Source organism: Haematobia irritans, chromosome 4 (genome assembly GCF_050003625.1).
Source record: "Haematobia irritans isolate KBUSLIRL chromosome 4, ASM5000362v1, whole genome shotgun sequence".
Lineage (NCBI taxonomy): Eukaryota > Metazoa > Arthropoda > Insecta > Diptera > Muscidae > Haematobia > Haematobia irritans.
The window spans coordinates 18,001,277-18,018,297 of record NC_134400.1 but is presented as its reverse complement, the minus strand read 5'-3'; the positions used below and the strand labels follow the sequence as shown (position 1 = coordinate 18,018,297).

The 17,021-nt window shown below is 29.6% G+C and overlaps 4 protein-coding genes across 7 annotated transcripts in view; 1 reads left to right on the top strand and 3 right to left on the bottom strand.

Moving 5' to 3' along the window:
- The window catches only part of Csp (Cysteine string protein), a 33,050-nt gene extending 32,610 nt beyond the window's left edge, over positions 1-440 (bottom strand). For 3 of the 4 annotated variants that reach the window (XR_012721408.1, XM_075304398.1, XM_075304399.1), the window contains exon 1: positions 282-440. Coding sequence is in view for 2 of the 4 variants with exons in the window: in XM_075304398.1 (XP_075160513.1) it covers positions 282-310 (29 nt within the window). In the remaining 2 variants the exon portion in view is untranslated. The remainder of the gene's footprint in view (positions 1-281) is intronic. The other variant, XR_012721409.1, reaches the window with a different exon arrangement.
- A 977-nt stretch (positions 441-1,417) lies between these two features.
- On the top strand, positions 1,418-3,579 carry Icmt (isoprenylcysteine carboxylmethyltransferase ste14). Its single transcript, XM_075306289.1, has 3 exons — positions 1,418-1,783; positions 1,861-2,232; positions 3,093-3,579. Exons 1-3 carry the CDS (start codon positions 1,556-1,558, stop codon positions 3,378-3,380), a joined length of 888 nt encoding a protein of 295 aa, XP_075162404.1. The 5' UTR covers positions 1,418-1,555; the 3' UTR covers positions 3,381-3,579.
- Positions 3,580-4,335: 756 nt separating this feature from the next.
- On the bottom strand, positions 4,336-7,800 carry LOC142234636 (putative cytochrome P450 12c1, mitochondrial). The gene is made up of 4 exons (XM_075305795.1): positions 7,616-7,800; positions 5,632-6,011; positions 5,458-5,571; positions 4,336-5,395 (listed from the first exon to the last, which is right to left on the bottom strand). The coding sequence occupies exons 1-4, from the start codon at positions 7,700-7,702 to the stop codon at positions 4,372-4,374; spliced, it is 1,605 nt and encodes a 534-aa protein (XP_075161910.1). The 5' UTR covers positions 7,703-7,800; the 3' UTR covers positions 4,336-4,371.
- Positions 7,801-11,640: 3,840 nt separating this feature from the next.
- Positions 11,641-16,835, bottom strand: LOC142235312 (putative cytochrome P450 12c1, mitochondrial). The gene is made up of 5 exons (XM_075306568.1): positions 16,757-16,835; positions 15,453-15,490; positions 14,706-15,085; positions 14,528-14,641; positions 11,641-12,655 (listed from the first exon to the last, which is right to left on the bottom strand). The coding sequence occupies exons 1-5, from the start codon at positions 16,833-16,835 to the stop codon at positions 11,641-11,643; spliced, it is 1,626 nt and encodes a 541-aa protein (XP_075162683.1).
- Between the last annotated feature and the right edge of the window lie 186 nt (positions 16,836-17,021).

Here is a 17,021-nt window from a genome sequence, read left to right as displayed (position 1 = left end):
TGCCGGCACAAAAAGAGAACGTCAGCATATACGTCACCGCCGCCCTTTTCAATTCTTGCGAATATACACACAGCACATATCCACACATACACACTTTGGCAGTTATTTCTCTTTCTTTTTGTGTTCTTTAACCAAAATACATCTGCCTTCGCAGTTGCAGAGACGCCAACAGCTCTGCAGAACTTTTTTCCATACATTTCTCTTGATTCATCGACTTAATTTTTTTTATGTTCTCATCAATTTTCATATAACTTTTCACCAAGATACTTATCAAAACTTACGATAGTTTTCTTTTATCCATGCCACTCATTTTTAATAGAACTTTTTAAACGTTTTATTGGGTATTTTTTCTATCTTATCTGAATTAATATTTTGCACAAGTATGCAGCGATTCTTTTCTTTTTCTTCTGCAATACTAAACTGAATTAATAGTGATGACAGAGTTGCTACAAGCAATACGATTTTACACGATACCTTCTGTTATCGATATGCAGGGCGGACAAATAACTATAATCGAAATAAAATAGGGCCGATAAAAATGTGCCAAATGAATTGCCCATGAGAAATGGCTGGCAAAACTGTACTATTGACATGCAAGAGCAGTTTTCTCAAAAGCAACCGTCCAGACCACCGTTGCCACAATGAATTTTTGTTTTGGACCAACATTTTTCCGAAATTCGTACCAGCGGACCATTTTTCCAAATTAAATTAATACAATTTTTCCAAAATTTTACTTTGACAGAAAATGTGGTCAAAATTTTATTTTTGTAGAAAAATTGGTCCAAATTTTATTTCTATAGAAAAACTGGTCCACATTTTAATGCTATAGACAATTTTGTCAAAATTTTATTTCTATAGAAAATTTTGTCACAATTTTATTTCTATAGAAAATTTTGTCAAAATTTTATTTCTATTGAAAGTTTTGTCAAAATTTTGTTTCCAGAGAAAGTTTTGTCAAAATATTATTTCTATACAAAATTTTATTTCTACAGAAAATTTTGTCAAAATTTTATTTCTATAAAAAATGTACTCAAAATTTTATTTCTATAGAAAATTTTCTCAAAATTTTATTTCCATAGAAAATTTTTTCAAAATTTCTATTATAAATAAAACAAACATATTCCTGTAGAGTCTTACCGAAATCTAGAGGAACACGAAACTGCGCATCTATTGAGTTAATTTATCTGATTTATATTAGACTGTTTTAATAAAGTAATCGCGAAAATTTCAACGCGAAAAGCGTACTTAGTACTTACATTTACATGGCAAAACTGTGTTATTGGCATGCAAATAAAGTAACAGGGTTGTTACATTTGAAAAATAGTATTGGTACGTCCCATTATAGTATCAAATGTAATTGTACAATTTCTTTCAATTTAAAGTAAACGCCGGCCGCAAACAATGTGATTCTCAATGATTGACGCTTGGTCGCCAGTTAAGTAAACAAATGAATCAATAAACATAACAAATTTCGTATGTAATTCCCATCCAGCCAGACACCTTTTAAATTCCCTTTAAATTAATAAATAAATTGCACAAAATTTGGTAAAAAAAAATGTGCATACAGCAACATGCAAGTCCCAGCAGGCCGTTGTGCAGAGAAGGCCGAGTAAGTTTGGTTTGCTATTTAGTCACGGTAATCCTAGTTGCTGTACCATCTGTGCCGCAAATCTATTATGGAGCAGTGCCAAATGTATGGGGCGCTCAGATGTGGGGACCCGCTCTATATTTTGCCCTTATAAATATGGTGATAGGATTTGTTCTACGCGATATTGATTATCAGGTATGAAACAATTACATGTACAGGTGGTGTCTATAGACATGGAATATTGATAGGGATATTGGTCTTTAATTTTTCAGATTGCGATACGTTCAACATTTTTGGGATTTGTGGAAGCCATTTCTATATTGGTTATATGCTTTGCTCCAAATGTCTGGAAGCAATTGGGTACTTATGGCTTATTTATGGCATTCTTTCATTACTCCGAGTTTCTGACAATTGCATGGTGTAATCCAAAAAGTTTAACAGTGGATTCATTTATGCTAAATCATTCATGGGCCTATGGTATGGCTGCTGCTGCCAGCTGGCTGGAATTTGTTCTAGAGGTGCATTTTTTGCCCATCTTCAAAGATATCTATTATCTGTGGCTAGTGGGAGTCATGCTGTGCATGTGCGGAGAAGTCCTTCGAAAAACAGCAATGATAACGGCTAGTAGTAGTTTTACACATTTGGTAAGTACATATTTTCGTATGTGTAGTCCTAAAATATGTGAATTGGGGGATATGTTTGTGATATGAGGAGTATAAAAATATGCAATCTGCAACATGGGCAGCAAAAGACTTGCCCCCTTAAGTTGGGTATTAAGTTCAAGTTTAGCCGCTAAAATCGTAATTTTTTCACCATTACTTTTCTTTCATAATCCATTTTAAGGAATACAAGCTTTGTGAAAATTTGCTTTGCGCTATTCCCCATCAAGGTATAATAAAATTTGCAACAAATATGTATAATTTTATGCCTTTTTTTACTGATTTAGTTTTCACTTTAGCGGCTAATTTCGAACTTAGTACTCACCTTTATTCATAAAAGTTAACGTACACTTTAAACCAACTATTACCATACAAATTCCTTCGACATATTATGAATATGGGCATTATTCTATAAAACGAATGAAACCTTGAAATTGTCTAGTCAAGTGTACTATTCGCACAATCAATAACATGACATCACCAGGTGTTTCTTCTACGTCAATACATTTGTAATTATTATCCAAAGGGGGTTCAGCACTAAAATATCTTGACAGAGCCCAACACAAAACTCTATCATAAGGAAAATTATCCATCACAAATGGAAGCCTGAGTTGACCTACTCTATTTGAATCGCAAGGGCCAACATTACAAAAGATGTCATCTAGATTAGGCGACATTTCGGACTAGTCTGAACAGAATTCATAAGGACACAATAACTGAAGTGGTTTTCTTATTGCTCGATTTTCTAAGTTTTTTTTTTTTAACTTCTTTTCTAATTAAATTCCTTACTCATAAGCATTTTGTCGTAATTGTCATTAATTTTTAAACTCTGCTTGTAATTTCAGGTACAATACGAGAAGGCTGACGACCATAAACTTGTAACGCATGGCATTTATGCTTATTCCCGTCATCCATCCTATGTGGGTTGGTTTTGGTGGTCCATTGGTACCCAAATAATACTTATGAATCCTCTGTGTATTATTGCCTATACGATAATAAGTTGGAAATTTTTCCACGACCGAATTTATTGTGAAGAATTTTCATTATTGAATTTCTTCCGTTCCGATTATCGAGCGTATCAACAAAAAGTTCCAACAGGTTTGCCTTTTATTAAAGGATTTATTTTAGAGTAGAAAATTAGCGGATAGAATTTTTAATTTCAAGAAGAAAGTCTGACGAAATCCTCCAAATAAGGTTTTGTAACTTTACCTCTATGTCCCGTTGTAGTTATAGTATTAAACAATATGTAGATATGTCTATAAATATAAAATTAATGCCAACATTTTTTGTTCAATTAAAATTATAATTGAATTAGAAAATATGTATAACTAACTAAGTCATTGATTGAATTAATACCTTAAGTAAACGGAATAAACAAAGAAATTACATTAATATTTTTTTATTTATAAGTTCACCTATTGTAAGAAAATTTTGTCAAAAGTTTCTTTCTATAGAAAATTTTGTCAAAATTTTATTTCTATAGAAAATTTTATCAAAATTTTATTTCTATAGAAAATTTTATCAAAATTTTATTTCTATAGAAAATTTTGTCAAAATTTTATTTCTATAAAAATTTTGTCAAAATTTTATTTCTATAGAAAATTTTGTCAAAATTTTATTTCTATGGAAAAATTTTGTCAAAATTTTATTTCTATGGAAAAATTTTATCAAAATTTTATTTCTATAGAAAATTTTGTCAAAATTTTATTTCTACGGAAAATTTTGCCAAAATTTTATTTCTATAAAAAATTTTGTCAAAATTTTATTTCTATAGAAAAATTTTGTCAAAACTTTATTTCTACGGAAAATTTTGTCAAAATTTTATTTCTATAGAAAATTTTGTTAAAATTTTATTTCTATAGAAAATTTTATCAAAATTTTATTTCTATAGAAAATTTTGTCAAAACATTTCTATAGAAAATTGTATCAAAATTTTATTTCTATAGAAAATTTTGTCAAAATTTTATTTCTATAAAAAATTTTGTCAACATTTTATTTCTATAGAAAATTTTGTCAAAATTTTATTTCTATAGAAAATTTTGTCAAAACATTTCTATAGAAAATTTTGTCAAAATTGTACACTTGGACTTGGATAAAACAATAATTATTTTCGGTTATAAAAAATTAACACTTGAGATCGATAAATTTAAAATTCAGGGGAATGACACACTGACTCATGAAATAGGTTTTAAATGCATTTTCCGTAGGATGATTATATTCCATATGGAAATTACGCACAATATTGGCCAATGTAATTTCCAATTCCAAATCGACAACACGCTTGCCAATACACGAACGTGGACCAAAACCAAAAGGTAGAAATATGAATGGATTGCTACTCTTAATGGATGCGCCATCTGCTGGATCTGCATCGCCAGAACGTAACCAACGCTCAGGAAGGAATTCCTTGGGTCTATTAAAATATTTCTCATCTTGCAATAGCAAATTGGATGCCATAATGACATGTGTATGTTTGGGTATTTGATAGCCTCCTAAGCTTAAGTCCATGCCAGTGCTACGCATATTACCAAAAATTAATGGATACATGCGTATTGATTCCTTAATGAAGGCCCTTAGATAGGGTAAATTTTTCATATTCTCCATGGTGAATTTTCCTGCCCGTCCTACATGTGTTAGGATTTCTTCGCGAAGTTTTTGCTGTTTTTCAGGATTTTTGGCCAAGCATAGTAATGCTCCCGACATAATTGTCGAGGTTGTATCAGCTCCAGCAATTAACATATCGACAGCCATTATTATGGCAATTTTCCGATCAATTTTTATCAATTGTTCCAAAACACTTTTACCCTCTCCGCGGAAGCCTTGGCCTTCGATGCGCTGCAAAGTTTCATCGACAAATTTGCGACATATATCGGTTATGGTGTCCATAGATCTTTCGAAACGTTTGTAGGTGGGTGTTTTGAAATATCTGTAAATTGATGGTTTTATGCCCAAATCATACATGGACTTGGAAAAGATTTGAAAATTGTCAAATAGCTCTTGGGCCTCAGGGACGGAGGCATCATTGCGCACAAGACCAAAGTGTTTGTCCAATGCAATAACAGCAACCGATTCAAATGATAAACGTTTAATCTCGGTGAGAAAATTTCCAGGAACTTCCAAGGTAATGGGATCTCGTATTTTTTGTATTCTGGAGAAAAAAGAAAAAGGGCAGTACGTGAAATATTTTTTAAAAAGAAAATCTTTCCCTACCTTTCAATAAATTCTTCATTGACCTTTTGCATTGGATCTATGTAGAGCACAGTATTTCGTGGCTTCATTAGTATTGGATTTACGGCATGACGAATTTTACCCCACTGGGGACCACTAAAAAGGATAACACATTATATGGAATATAATAACGATGGCCTTATCAACAAATCTCACTTTCCAGCCACACCCAAATTATCCTCATCATACAAATCGTCTTTTCGCGCCAAACGATAGTCAAGGGCAAGTTCATTTCCCGGTCTGTAAGGATATGGTCCTTCGGTACGAAATACTTTCTCATGGTCATTTAGATTGAATGTAACCAAATTGGTATTTTGACCAAACATTCCAGGTATTAGGAAGATATCGCCATACCGCTGTCGAAAGATTTGTAAAACATCATCGAAAGCCCTATCATGAAAATCTCCGTTTCTCATAAAGCCTCGAATCATTTGTAGTTTTGTTGGTCCAGGTACCGATTTAAAAGGTTTCGATTTTTGCCATTCCTTTTGTAAATCACTTACATAAGACTTTTCTTCCAGGGTTGCTGGAGCAGTCTAAAAGAGAAAAGAACGAAGAAATGTGTACCAGTATCGTAGAACGACAGGTATTTGCGTTTAAAATTTTGATAAAATTTTTTATATAAATAAAATGTTGACAAAATTTTTATAGAAATAAAATTTTGACAAAATGTTCTATGGAAATAAAATGTTGACAAAATTTTCTATAGAAAAAATTTTTGCAAAAATTCTCTATAGAAAAAAATTTTGCAAAAATTCTCTATAGAAAAAAATGTTGACAAAATTTTCTATAGAAATATAATTCTGACAAAATTTTCTATATATTTTGACAAAATTAACTATAGAAATAGAATTTTGAAAAATTTTCTATAGAAATAAAATTTTAAAAAATTTTCTATAGAAATAAAATTTTGACGAAATTTTCTACAGAAATAAAATTTTGAAAAAAAAATTAATTTTTAAAAAATTTTCTATATAAATAAAATTTTGACAAAATTGTCTATATAAATAAAATTTTGACAAAATTTTCTATAGAAATATAATTCTGACAAAATTTTCTATATATTTTTACAAAATTAACTATAGAAATAGAATTTTGCAAAAATTTTCTATAGAAATAAAATTTTAAAAAATGTTCTATAGAAATAAAATTTTGACGAAATTTTTTACAGAAATAAAATTTTGAAAAAAAAAATTAATTTTTAAAAAATTTTCTATATAAATAAAATTTTGACAAAATTGTATATATAAATAAAATTTTGACAAAATTTTCTATATAAATAAAATTTTGACAAAATTTTCTATATAAATAAAATTTTGACAAAATTTTCAATAGAAATAAAATTTTGACAAAATTTTTAATAGAAATAAAATTTTGACAAAATTTTCAATAGAAATAAAATTTTGACAAAATTTTCTATAGAAATACAAATTTGACTAAATTTTCTATAGAAATAAAATTTTGACAAAATTTTCTATAGAAATAAAATTTTGACAAAATTTTCTATAGAAATAAAATTTGACAAAATTTTCTATAGAAATAAAATTTTAAGAAAATTTTCTATAGAAATAAAATTTTAAGAAAATTTTCTATAGAAATGAAATTTTGACAAAATTTTCTAAAGAAATAAAATTTTGACAAAATTTTCTATAGAAATAGAATTTTCGTGTTATTTCATACTATCACCGTGGTGCAATGGTTAGCATTCCCGCCTTGCATACACAAGGTCGTGGGTTCGGTTCCTGCTTCGACCGAACACCAAAAACTTTTTCAGCCGTGGATTATCCCACCTCAGTAATGCTGGTGACATTTGTGAGGCTTTCAAAGCTTCTCCAAATGGTTTCACTGCAATGTGGAACGCCGTTCGGACTTGGCTATAAAAAGGAGGTCCCTTTTCATTGAGCTTTACATGGAATCGGGCAGCACTCAGTGATAAGAGAGAAGTTCACCAATGTGGTATCACAATGGACTGAATAGTCTAAGTGAGCCTGATACATCGGGCTGCCACCTAACCTAACCTAACTATCAGAGTTCATTGTGAGTAAGTTCTCCCTTTTGTAGATTTGTAATATCAAGATTTGTATACCAACCATTTTAGAATATCCTATCCCCCCCCTTTAAAATTTTAAATTAAGATTACCTTAATGCCAAACGCTGTTGAGAATTTCCTATGATTCCATATATTATCCAGATTGCAGTTGGGTTTTCGAATAATTTTTGAAAACATTGTATTTTATTTTTATTTTCAATAATTTTGCACCAACGGCAATTTAACCGAGAAATTGCAAAGCGTACTGGACGATAGTCAAAACAAACTGAAACTAATGAAGATCTAAAGCCCAGCCATCACCCAGCAGACCGAAATAGTGGATCACTCTTAAGTGTTATAGATTTTGTAGGTATCATGGTATCGTCGATGCGTTTGTATTTTCATACACTCATAGAAACAGCATTGCTGATTATAATAAATAATAAATTTAAAAAGAAAGTGACCTGGGTATCGAGTTTCAAGCCCACAGTTTATTGTGTTCGCAAGTTAGGATGATTTCAACAGACCGACGGACGGATGGCATGAAAATATCGAAGGGGATAAAATCGAACTTTAAAGTACTGGCAGAATAGTGGACATGTGAATGTCGCCTAACTTCCGTCTTTTGCTTTAAAGCTTTCAATTTATTGTTGAACGACTAAATTAAGTATTCAATTGTATGATAACATATAAACAATAAAGCAATGATAGTGATAATGAATAAACAAAACTGAAGAAGATGAAAGTGTGAGCGAGGAACGTAAGCATACACAATGAAGTAAAAACAAAAAAAAAATTTCAGCTCTAAAGATTATGGACCGATATGGACATAAAAAACGACATAAACATTTTGTTAATTTTAATTCTGTAGAAAATTTTGTCAAATTTTTTTTCTATAGAAAATTTTGTCAAAATGTTTTTTCTATAGAAAATTTTGTCAAAATTTTATTTCTATAGAAAATTATGTCAACATTTTATTTCTATAGAAAATTTTGTCAAAGTTGTATTTCGGTAAAAAATTTTGTCAAGGAAATTTTTATGTAGAAAATTTTGTCAAAATTTTATTTATATAGAATATTTTATCAAAATTTTATTTCTATAGAAAATTTTGTCAAAATTTTATTTCTAAAGAAAATTTTGCCAAAAGTTTTATTTATGTAGAAAATTTTGTCAAATTTTTTTTATTTATGTAGAAAATTTTGTCAATTTTTTTTTATGTATGTAGAAAATTTTGTCAAAATTTTTATGTCTATAGAAAATTTTGTCAAAATTTTATTTCTATCGAAAATTTTGTCAAAATTTTATTTCCATAGAAAATTTTGTCTAAAATTTTATTTCTATAGAAAATTTTGTCAAAATTTTATATCTATAGTAAATTTTGTAAAAAATTTATATCTATAGAAAATTTTATCAAACTATTATTTCTATAGAAAATTTTGTCATGTCATGGAGAGGTATGACAAAGTTAATAAACCCACCATCTTATTGCGGAGGGTATACAAATTTTATGTTTTTTCGAGCTTGCCTACAAAATTACAATTATGATAAGAATTTATTTACATTAAATTATTATACCCTCCATCATAGGATGGGGGTATATTAACTTTGTCATTCCGTTTGTAACACATCGAAATATTGCTCTAAGACCCCATAAAGTATATATATTCTGGGTCGTGGTGAAATTCTGAGTCGATCTAAGCATGTCCGTCCGTCCGTCCGTCTGTTGAAATCACGCTAACTTCCGAACGACACAAGCTATCGACTTGAAACTTAGCACAAGTAGTTGTTATCGATGTAGGTCGGATGGTATTGAAAATGGGCCATATCGGTCCACTTTTACGTATAGCCCCCATATAAAGGGACCCTCAGATTTGGCTTGTGGAGCCTCTAACAGAACCATATTTCGTCCGATCCGGCTGAAATTTGGTACATGGTGTTGGTATATGGTCTCTAACAACCATGCAAAAATTGGTCCACATCGGTCCATAATTATATATAGCCCCCATATAAACCGATCCCCAGATTTGGCTTGCGGAGCCTAAACGAGAAGCAAATTTCATCCGATCCGGCTGAAAATTGGTACATGGTGTTGGTATATGGTCTCTAACAACCATGCAAAAATTGGTCCACATCGGTCCATAATTATATATAGCCCCCATATAAACCGATCCCCAGATTTGGTTTGCGGAGCCTCAAAGGGAAGAAAATTTCATCCGATCCGGCTGAAATTTGGTACATGATGTTGGTATATGGTCTCTAACAACCATCCAAAAATTGATCCACATCGGTCCATAATTATATATAGACCCCATATAAACCGATCTCCAGATTTGGCTTGCGAAGCCTCAAAGAGAAGCAAATTGCTTTCGATCCGGCTGAAATTTGGTACATGGTATTGGTATATGGTCTCTAACAACCATGCAAAAATTGGTCCACATCGGTCCATAATTATATATAGCCCCCATATAAACCGATCCCCAGATTTGGTTTGCGGAGCCTCAAAGGGAAGAAAATTTCATCCGATCCGGCTGAAATTTGGTACATGATGTTGGTATATGGTCTCTAACAACCATGCAAAAATTGGTCCACATCGGTCCATAATTATATATAGACCCCATATAAACCGATCTCCAGATTTGGCTTTCGAAGCCTCAAAGAGAAGCAAATTGCATCCGATCCGGCTGAAATTTGGTACATGGTATTGGTATATGGTCTCTAACAACCGTGCAAAAATTGATCCACATCGGTCCATAATTATATATAGACCCCATATAAACCCATCTCCAGATTTGGCTTGCGAAGCCTCAAAGAGAAGCAAATTGCATCCGATCCGGCTGAAATTTGGTACATGGTATTGGTATATGGTCTCTAACAACCGTGCAAAAATTGGTCCACATCGGTCCATAATTATATATAGCGCCCACATAAACCGATCCCCAGATTTGGGTTGCGGAGCCTCAAAGAGAAGCAAATTTCATCCGATCCGCCTGAAATTTGGTACATGATATTTTGCATGGTCTCTAACAACCATGCAAAAATTGGTCCACATCGGTTCATAATTATATATAGCCCCCATATAAACCGATCCCCAGATTTGGCTTGCGAAGTCTCCAAGAGAAGCAAATTTCATCCAATCCGGTTGTAATTTGGAACATGGTGTTAGTATATGATCTTTAACAACCGTCCATAATTATATATAGGCCCCATATAAAACGTTCTCCAGATTTGACCTCCGGAGCCTCTTGGAGGAGCAAAATTCATCCGATCCGGTTCAAATTAGGAACGTGGTGTTAGTATATGGTCGCTAAGGACCATACCAAAATTAGTCCAATCACACAAAAATTGGTACATATCGGTTCATAATCATGGTTGCCACTAGAGCCAAAAATAATCTACCAAAATTTTATTTCTATTGAAAATTTTGTCAAAATTTTATTTTTATAGAAAATTTTGTCAAAATTTTATTTCTAGAGAACATTTTGTTAAAATTTTATTCCGTTCATAATAAAATTTTCATCATTGCCAAAATTTTATTTCTATAGAAAATTTTGTCAAAATTTTATTTCTATAGAAAATTTTGTCAAAATTTTATTTCTATAGAAAATTTTGTTCAAATTTTATTCGGTTCATAATCATGGTTGCCACTCGAGCCAAAAATAATCTACCAAGATTTTATTTCTATAGAAAACTTTGTCAAAAGTTTATTTCTGTGGAAAATTTTGTTAAAATTTTATTTCTGTAGAAATTTTAGTCAAAATTTTCTTTCTATAGAAAATTTTGTGAAGATTTTATTTCTATAGAAAATTTTGTTAAAATTTTATTTCTGTAGAAAATTTTGTCAAAATTTTATTTCTACTTTGTCAAACTGAATTATATACGTATTGGATCGATCTTTTTTGATTTAATATATACCTCGTATGGACTTACATACGATTTAGAAGATGGTGTTAGGAGGTTTTAAGATACCTTGCCATCGGCAAGCGTTACCGCAACTTAAGTAATTCGATTGTGGATGGCAGTGTTTAGAAGAAGTTTCTACGCAATCCATGATGGAGGGTACATAAGCTTCGGCCTGGCCGAACTTACGGCCGTATATACTTGTTTTTATTTTAAATTTTAAAATCGAAAGTTAATTTTTATTCCTTAATAAAAATTAAATCCGTAAATGTAAATTTCAATGGTATAACACAAACATTCAAATAAAAATTCTCAAAAGCATTTGCCTTAGAATATTTAAATTCCATTTTGAAATTTCGCACTATATTTGCCAACAGCAATTGCATTTCCAGATTCACAATACGTTTTCCTACACAAGAACGTGGTCCATAACCAAATGGTAAAAATAGAAACGGACTATTGGCCTTTAGATTCTCATCGCCATCGATGGAACGCAACCATCGTTCAGGTAAAAAAGCATGAGGCTGGGGAAAATAATCTTCATCGTCCAATAGTAAATGTGAGACCATAAAGGTATTGGTTCCTTTGGGTATTTGATAGCCACTCAATGTTAAATCCATGCCCGTGGATCGTACATTACCAAATAGGACTGGATACAAGCGTAGGGACTCTTTAATACAGGCCTTTAGATAGGGTAATTGGACCAAATGATCCATGGTGAATTTTTCGCTTTGTCCAACCACTGATAGGATTTCTTGTCGCAGCATTTCTTGCTTCTCTGGATTTGTGGCCATACAAAGGAGTATTCCACAGATGGCTGTAGCAGTAGTCTCAATACCAGCTATAATCATATCTGCCATAGTCGTGACCGCTATTTTGGGATTAATGTTGACCAGCTGTTCCAAAACACTTTTACCTTCGCTGCCATCATCGCCTCTATCCTTAATGCGTGCAAGACTCTCATTGGCATATCGGCAGCATATATCCGATATATAATCCATTGCCTTTTCAAAAGTTTTGTACGTAGGCGTCTTGATATATTTGTAAATGGATGGTTTCATGCCCAATTCATACATGGCCTTATTGAAATCCTCTAAATTATCGAATAATTTTTGGGCTTCATCCATAGAGGCATCCTGGCGTAGATGTTTATCAAAGGCAACAGCGGAAACTGCTTCGAATGCCAGACGTTTTATTTCAGTACTGAAATTTTCAGGAACTTCTTGTGACGAGCCATCACGAATATTGCGGATTCTAAAAAAATAAAAATAGTCAAATTATTTCATTAGTAAAATTTTATTTCTATAGAAAATTCTGTTAAAATTTTATTTCCATGGAAAATTTTTGCAAAATTTTAATTCTATAGAAATTTTTTGTAACATTTTATTTCTATAGAAAAATTGTCCAAAATTTTATTTCTATAGGAAATTTTTCCAAAATTTTATTTCGTATAGAAAATTTTGTCAAAATTTTATGTCTATAGAAAATTTTGTCAAAATTTTATTTCCATAGAAAATTTTGTCTAAAATTTTATTTCTATAGAAAATTTTGTCAAATTTTTATTTCTATAGAAAATTTTGTCAACATTTTATTTCTATAGAGCCACCGTGGTGCAATGGTTAGCATGCCCGCCTTGTATACACAAGGTCGTGGGTTCGATTCCTGTTTCGACCGAACACCAAAAAGTTTTTCAGCGGTGGATTATCCCACCTCAGTAATGCTGGTGATATTTCTGAGGGTTTTCAAAGCTTCTCTAAGTGGTTTCACTGCAATGTGGAATGCCGTTCGGACTCGGCTATAAAAAGGAGGTCCCTTGTCATTGAGCTTAACATGGAATCGGGCAGCACTCAGTGATAGGAGAGAAGTTCACCAATGTGGTATCACAATGGACTGAATAGTGTAAGTGAGCCTGATACATCGGGCTGCCAACTAACCTAACCTAACCTTCTATAGAACATTTTTGCAAAATTTTATTGCTATAGAATTTTTTTCCAAAATTTTATTGCTAGAGAATTTTTTTTATTTCTATAGAAAATTTATTGCTATAAAGATTTTTGTCAAAATATCTCTATAGAATTTTTTTTGCAAAATGTTTTTCTATAGAAAATTTTAACAAAAGTTTCTTTCTGTAGAAAAAATTTCAAAAAATTTTGTTTCTATAGAAAACGTTTTTCAAAATTTTATTTCTATAGAAAATTTTGTCAATATTTTATTTCTATAGAAAATTTTAACAAAATTTTATTTCTATAGAAAATTTTTGCATAATTTTACTTCTATAGAAAATTTTCCAAAATTTTGTTTCTATAGAAAAATTTTTGTAAAATTTTATTTCTATAGAACTTTTTTTGCAAAGTTTTATTTCTATAGAAAATTTTGTCAAACTTTTATTTCTATAGACAATTTTTGCAAAACTTTATAGAAAATTTTTGCAAAATTTTATTTCTATAAAAAAATTTTGCAACATTTTATTGCTATAAAAATTTTTGTCAAAATATTATCTCTATAGAAATTTTATTGCAAAATTTTTTTCTATAGAAAAATTTTCCAAAATTTTGTTTCTATAGAAAATTTTTTGCAAAATTTTATTTCTATAGAAAATTTTGTCAATATTTTATTTCTATAGACAACTTTAACAAAATTTTATTTCTATAGAAAATTTTTGCAAAATTTTACTTCTATAGAAAAATTTATTTCTATAGAAAATTTTTGCAAAATTTTGTTTCTATAGAAAAATTTTTGTAAAATTTTATTTCTATAGAAAATGTTTTTCAAAATTTTATTTCTATAGGAAATTTTGTCAATATTTTATTTCTATAGAAAATTTTTGCAAAATTTTATTTCTATAGAAAATTTTAACAAAATTTTATTTCTATAGAAAATTTTTGCAAAATTTTATTTCTATAGAAAATTTTTGCAAAATTTTATTTCTATAGAAAAATTTGCCAAAATTTTATTTCCATAGAAAATGTTTGCAAAATTTTATTTCCATAGAAAATGTTTGCAAAATTTTATTATCCAAAATTGGTTCATATCAGGTATATATATAGTCCCCATATAAACGGATCCCCTGATTTGACTTCCGCTGCCTGTTGGAGGAGTAAATTATCGATTATTTTTTTAACATACCTTTCGATGAAATCATTTATCACATTTTGTATGGGATCAATATAGAGTACAGAATTTTTAGGATGCAAAAGAACTGGATTCACAGCTTGTCGAAATTTACCCCATGTATAACCACTAAAAATAAAAAAACACGACTTTCAAACTGTGATAATTGTAAAAAGACAACTGCCAAACTTACTCTCCAGCTAGTCCCAGATTTATTTCACTGTAGAGATCATCCTTTCTTCCCATACGATAATCATAGATGACATCATTACTTGGTCGATTTGGATAGACACCTTCGGTACGTATGATTCTCTCATAGTCTTCCAAATTGAAGCTAATCAAATTTGTAGGTTTACCAAATATACCAGGCAATAGATAAATATCGCCATAACGTTTACGACAAACTTGCATGAGATTTTGTATTGATTTGCCATGAAAATCACCACCTTTCATAAAACCACGAAACATTTGATATTTTGAGGGACCTGGAACCGAGGCAAAAGGTTTTGCCTCTTGCCATTTCTGCTGTAAATCGTTCACATACGAATGCTGCACAGATTCACAGAAGGAAGTCTAAAAGGAGTTTGTTTGTGAATATGAAAAGTCAATAAAATATAAACATTTTTTATCGACTCTATCGTAAAATTTTGTCGACATTTTATTTCTAAAGAAGATGTTTTCAAAATTTTATTTCTATAGAAAATTTTGTTAAAATTTTATTTCTCAATAAGATTTTTTAAAAATTTTATTTCTATAGAAAATTTTGTCAACATTTTATTTCTATAGAAAATTTTGTCAAAATTTTATTTCTATAGAAAATTTTGTCAAAATTTTATTTCTATAGAAAATTTTGTCAATATTTTATTTCTATAGAAAATTTTGTCAAAATTTTATTCTATAGTCGTTTTTTACAGAAACGAACTTAGTACTAAGCATTTACCTGTTCTATATTTTGAACTTTCGATTTTTTGGTCAAAACTGGAAATGTATTGAATTTACGTAAATATTTAATAATCTCGTGACTATTATAATAAATTCTAAAAGTTAATTACGTATATATCAAATGTATTTATATATTATCATATTTGCTAGATTTAGGTTCATTCAGTTTTATTTTTAACTCGTAAACCAGTCATGCCAGTACATCAGAACCATTTATTATGAAAACGTGGTAGATCAGATATTTTTCGTTGATGCTTTTTTAAATTTCGATAGAGATGAAAAATAGCATTTTGCATAATTTAATGTTTATTTAAATTAATTTAATGTTTATTTAGATCATTTAAGGGTAGCTAAGAAAATCTGTTTTATATTCATAGGCTTAGCTGTACTGAAAAGAAAATTTACCCGATTCCAAAGATTTTGTCTTTGCACTAAGGATTTTTATAATGATTCCGAGCCAAAGTTTTATTATAGAAATGTTTTATAGAAATAAAAAAAAATTTACAACATTTTTTATAGAAATAGAATTTTCACAAAATTTTCTTTAGAAATAAAATTTTGACAAAATTTTCTATAGAAATAAAATTTTCTATAGAAATAAAATTCTGACAAAATTTTCTATAGAAATAACATTTTGACAAAAAATAAAATTTTTCAAAAATTTCTATAGAAATAAAATTTTAACAAAATTTTCTATAGAAATAAAATTTTGACAAAATTTTCTATAGAAATAAAATTTTAACAAAATTTTCTATAGAAATAAAATTTTAACAAAATTTTCTATAGAAATAAAATTTTGACAAAATTTTCTATAGAAATAAAATTTTGACAAAATTTTCTATAGAAATAAAATTTTCTATAGAAATAAAATTCTGACAAAATTTTCTATAGAAATAACATTTTGACAAAAAATAAAATTTTTAAAAAATTTCTATAGAAATAAAGTTTTTAAAAATTTTCTATAGAAATAAAATTTTAACAAAATTTTCTATAAAAATTAAATGTTGAAAAAATGTTCTATAAAAATAAAATTTTGAAAAAATTTTTATATAAATAAAATTTTGACAAAATTTTCTATAGAAATAAAATTTTGACAAACTAAGATTTTTTTGGTTGGTAAACATTTTCTCGAAATTTTTAGTAGATTATTTTTGGCTTTTTGAAAAAAATGAAAAATGGACTTGAGTTTTTGAAAAATTTTAAAGGACGAGAGACGAAAATGGACTTGAGTTTTTGAAAAATTTTAAATGACGAGTGACGAAAAGTTCGCACCGAATTTTCCAAAAGTATGTTATCATTTACCTGAGAACTCGCTACGTTTGTAAACTTTTTTTCGATACACGAATATATTTTTGGCTGATATAATCGATGAGTTGGACATATGAAACGATTCCACATATTTCAAAATTTCTATTGTTTCTGTTGAACGTCTCAATTTAAAAACTTCGTTAGGAAGCGACAGAAGCACAGTGCTTTAGAGTTATGTATGAGTGTGCAATTTAAACTAAAACCCCATCGATATGTGTACCGAGATTTTTGGACAATATTAAAAAGTTAATCAGTTGAT

Excerpts from the sequence above, each read along its gene's own strand:
- Icmt (XM_075306289.1), top strand. The coding sequence starts at position 1,556 with ATGTGCATACAGCAACATGCAAGTCCCAGCAGGCCGTTGTGCAGAGAA. Across the intron at positions 1,784-1,860 it reads TACGCGATATTGATTATCAG|ATTGCGATACGTTCAACATT; the intron begins GTATGAAACAAT and ends TTAATTTTTCAG. Across the intron at positions 2,233-3,092 it reads GTAGTAGTTTTACACATTTG|GTACAATACGAGAAGGCTGA; the intron begins GTAAGTACATAT and ends TTGTAATTTCAG.
- LOC142234636 (XM_075305795.1), bottom strand. The coding sequence starts at position 7,702 with ATGTTTTCAAAAATTATTCGAAAACCCAACTGCAATCTGGATAATATA. Across the intron at positions 5,572-5,631 it reads AATTTGGGTGTGGCTGGAAA|TGGTCCCCAGTGGGGTAAAA; the intron begins GTGAGATTTGTT and ends TATCCTTTTTAG. Across the intron at positions 5,396-5,457 it reads AATGAAGAATTTATTGAAAG|AATACAAAAAATACGAGATC; the intron begins GTAGGGAAAGAT and ends TTTTTTCTCCAG.
- LOC142235312 (XM_075306568.1), bottom strand. The coding sequence starts at position 16,835 with ATGTCCAACTCATCGATTATATCAGCCAAAAATATATTCGTGTATCGA. Across the intron at positions 15,086-15,452 it reads AAGTTCAAAATATAGAACAG|ACTTCCTTCTGTGAATCTGT; the intron begins GTAAATGCTTAG and ends AACTCCTTTTAG. Across the intron at positions 12,656-14,527 it reads ATAAATGATTTCATCGAAAG|AATCCGCAATATTCGTGATG; the intron begins GTATGTTAAAAA and ends TTATTTTTTTAG.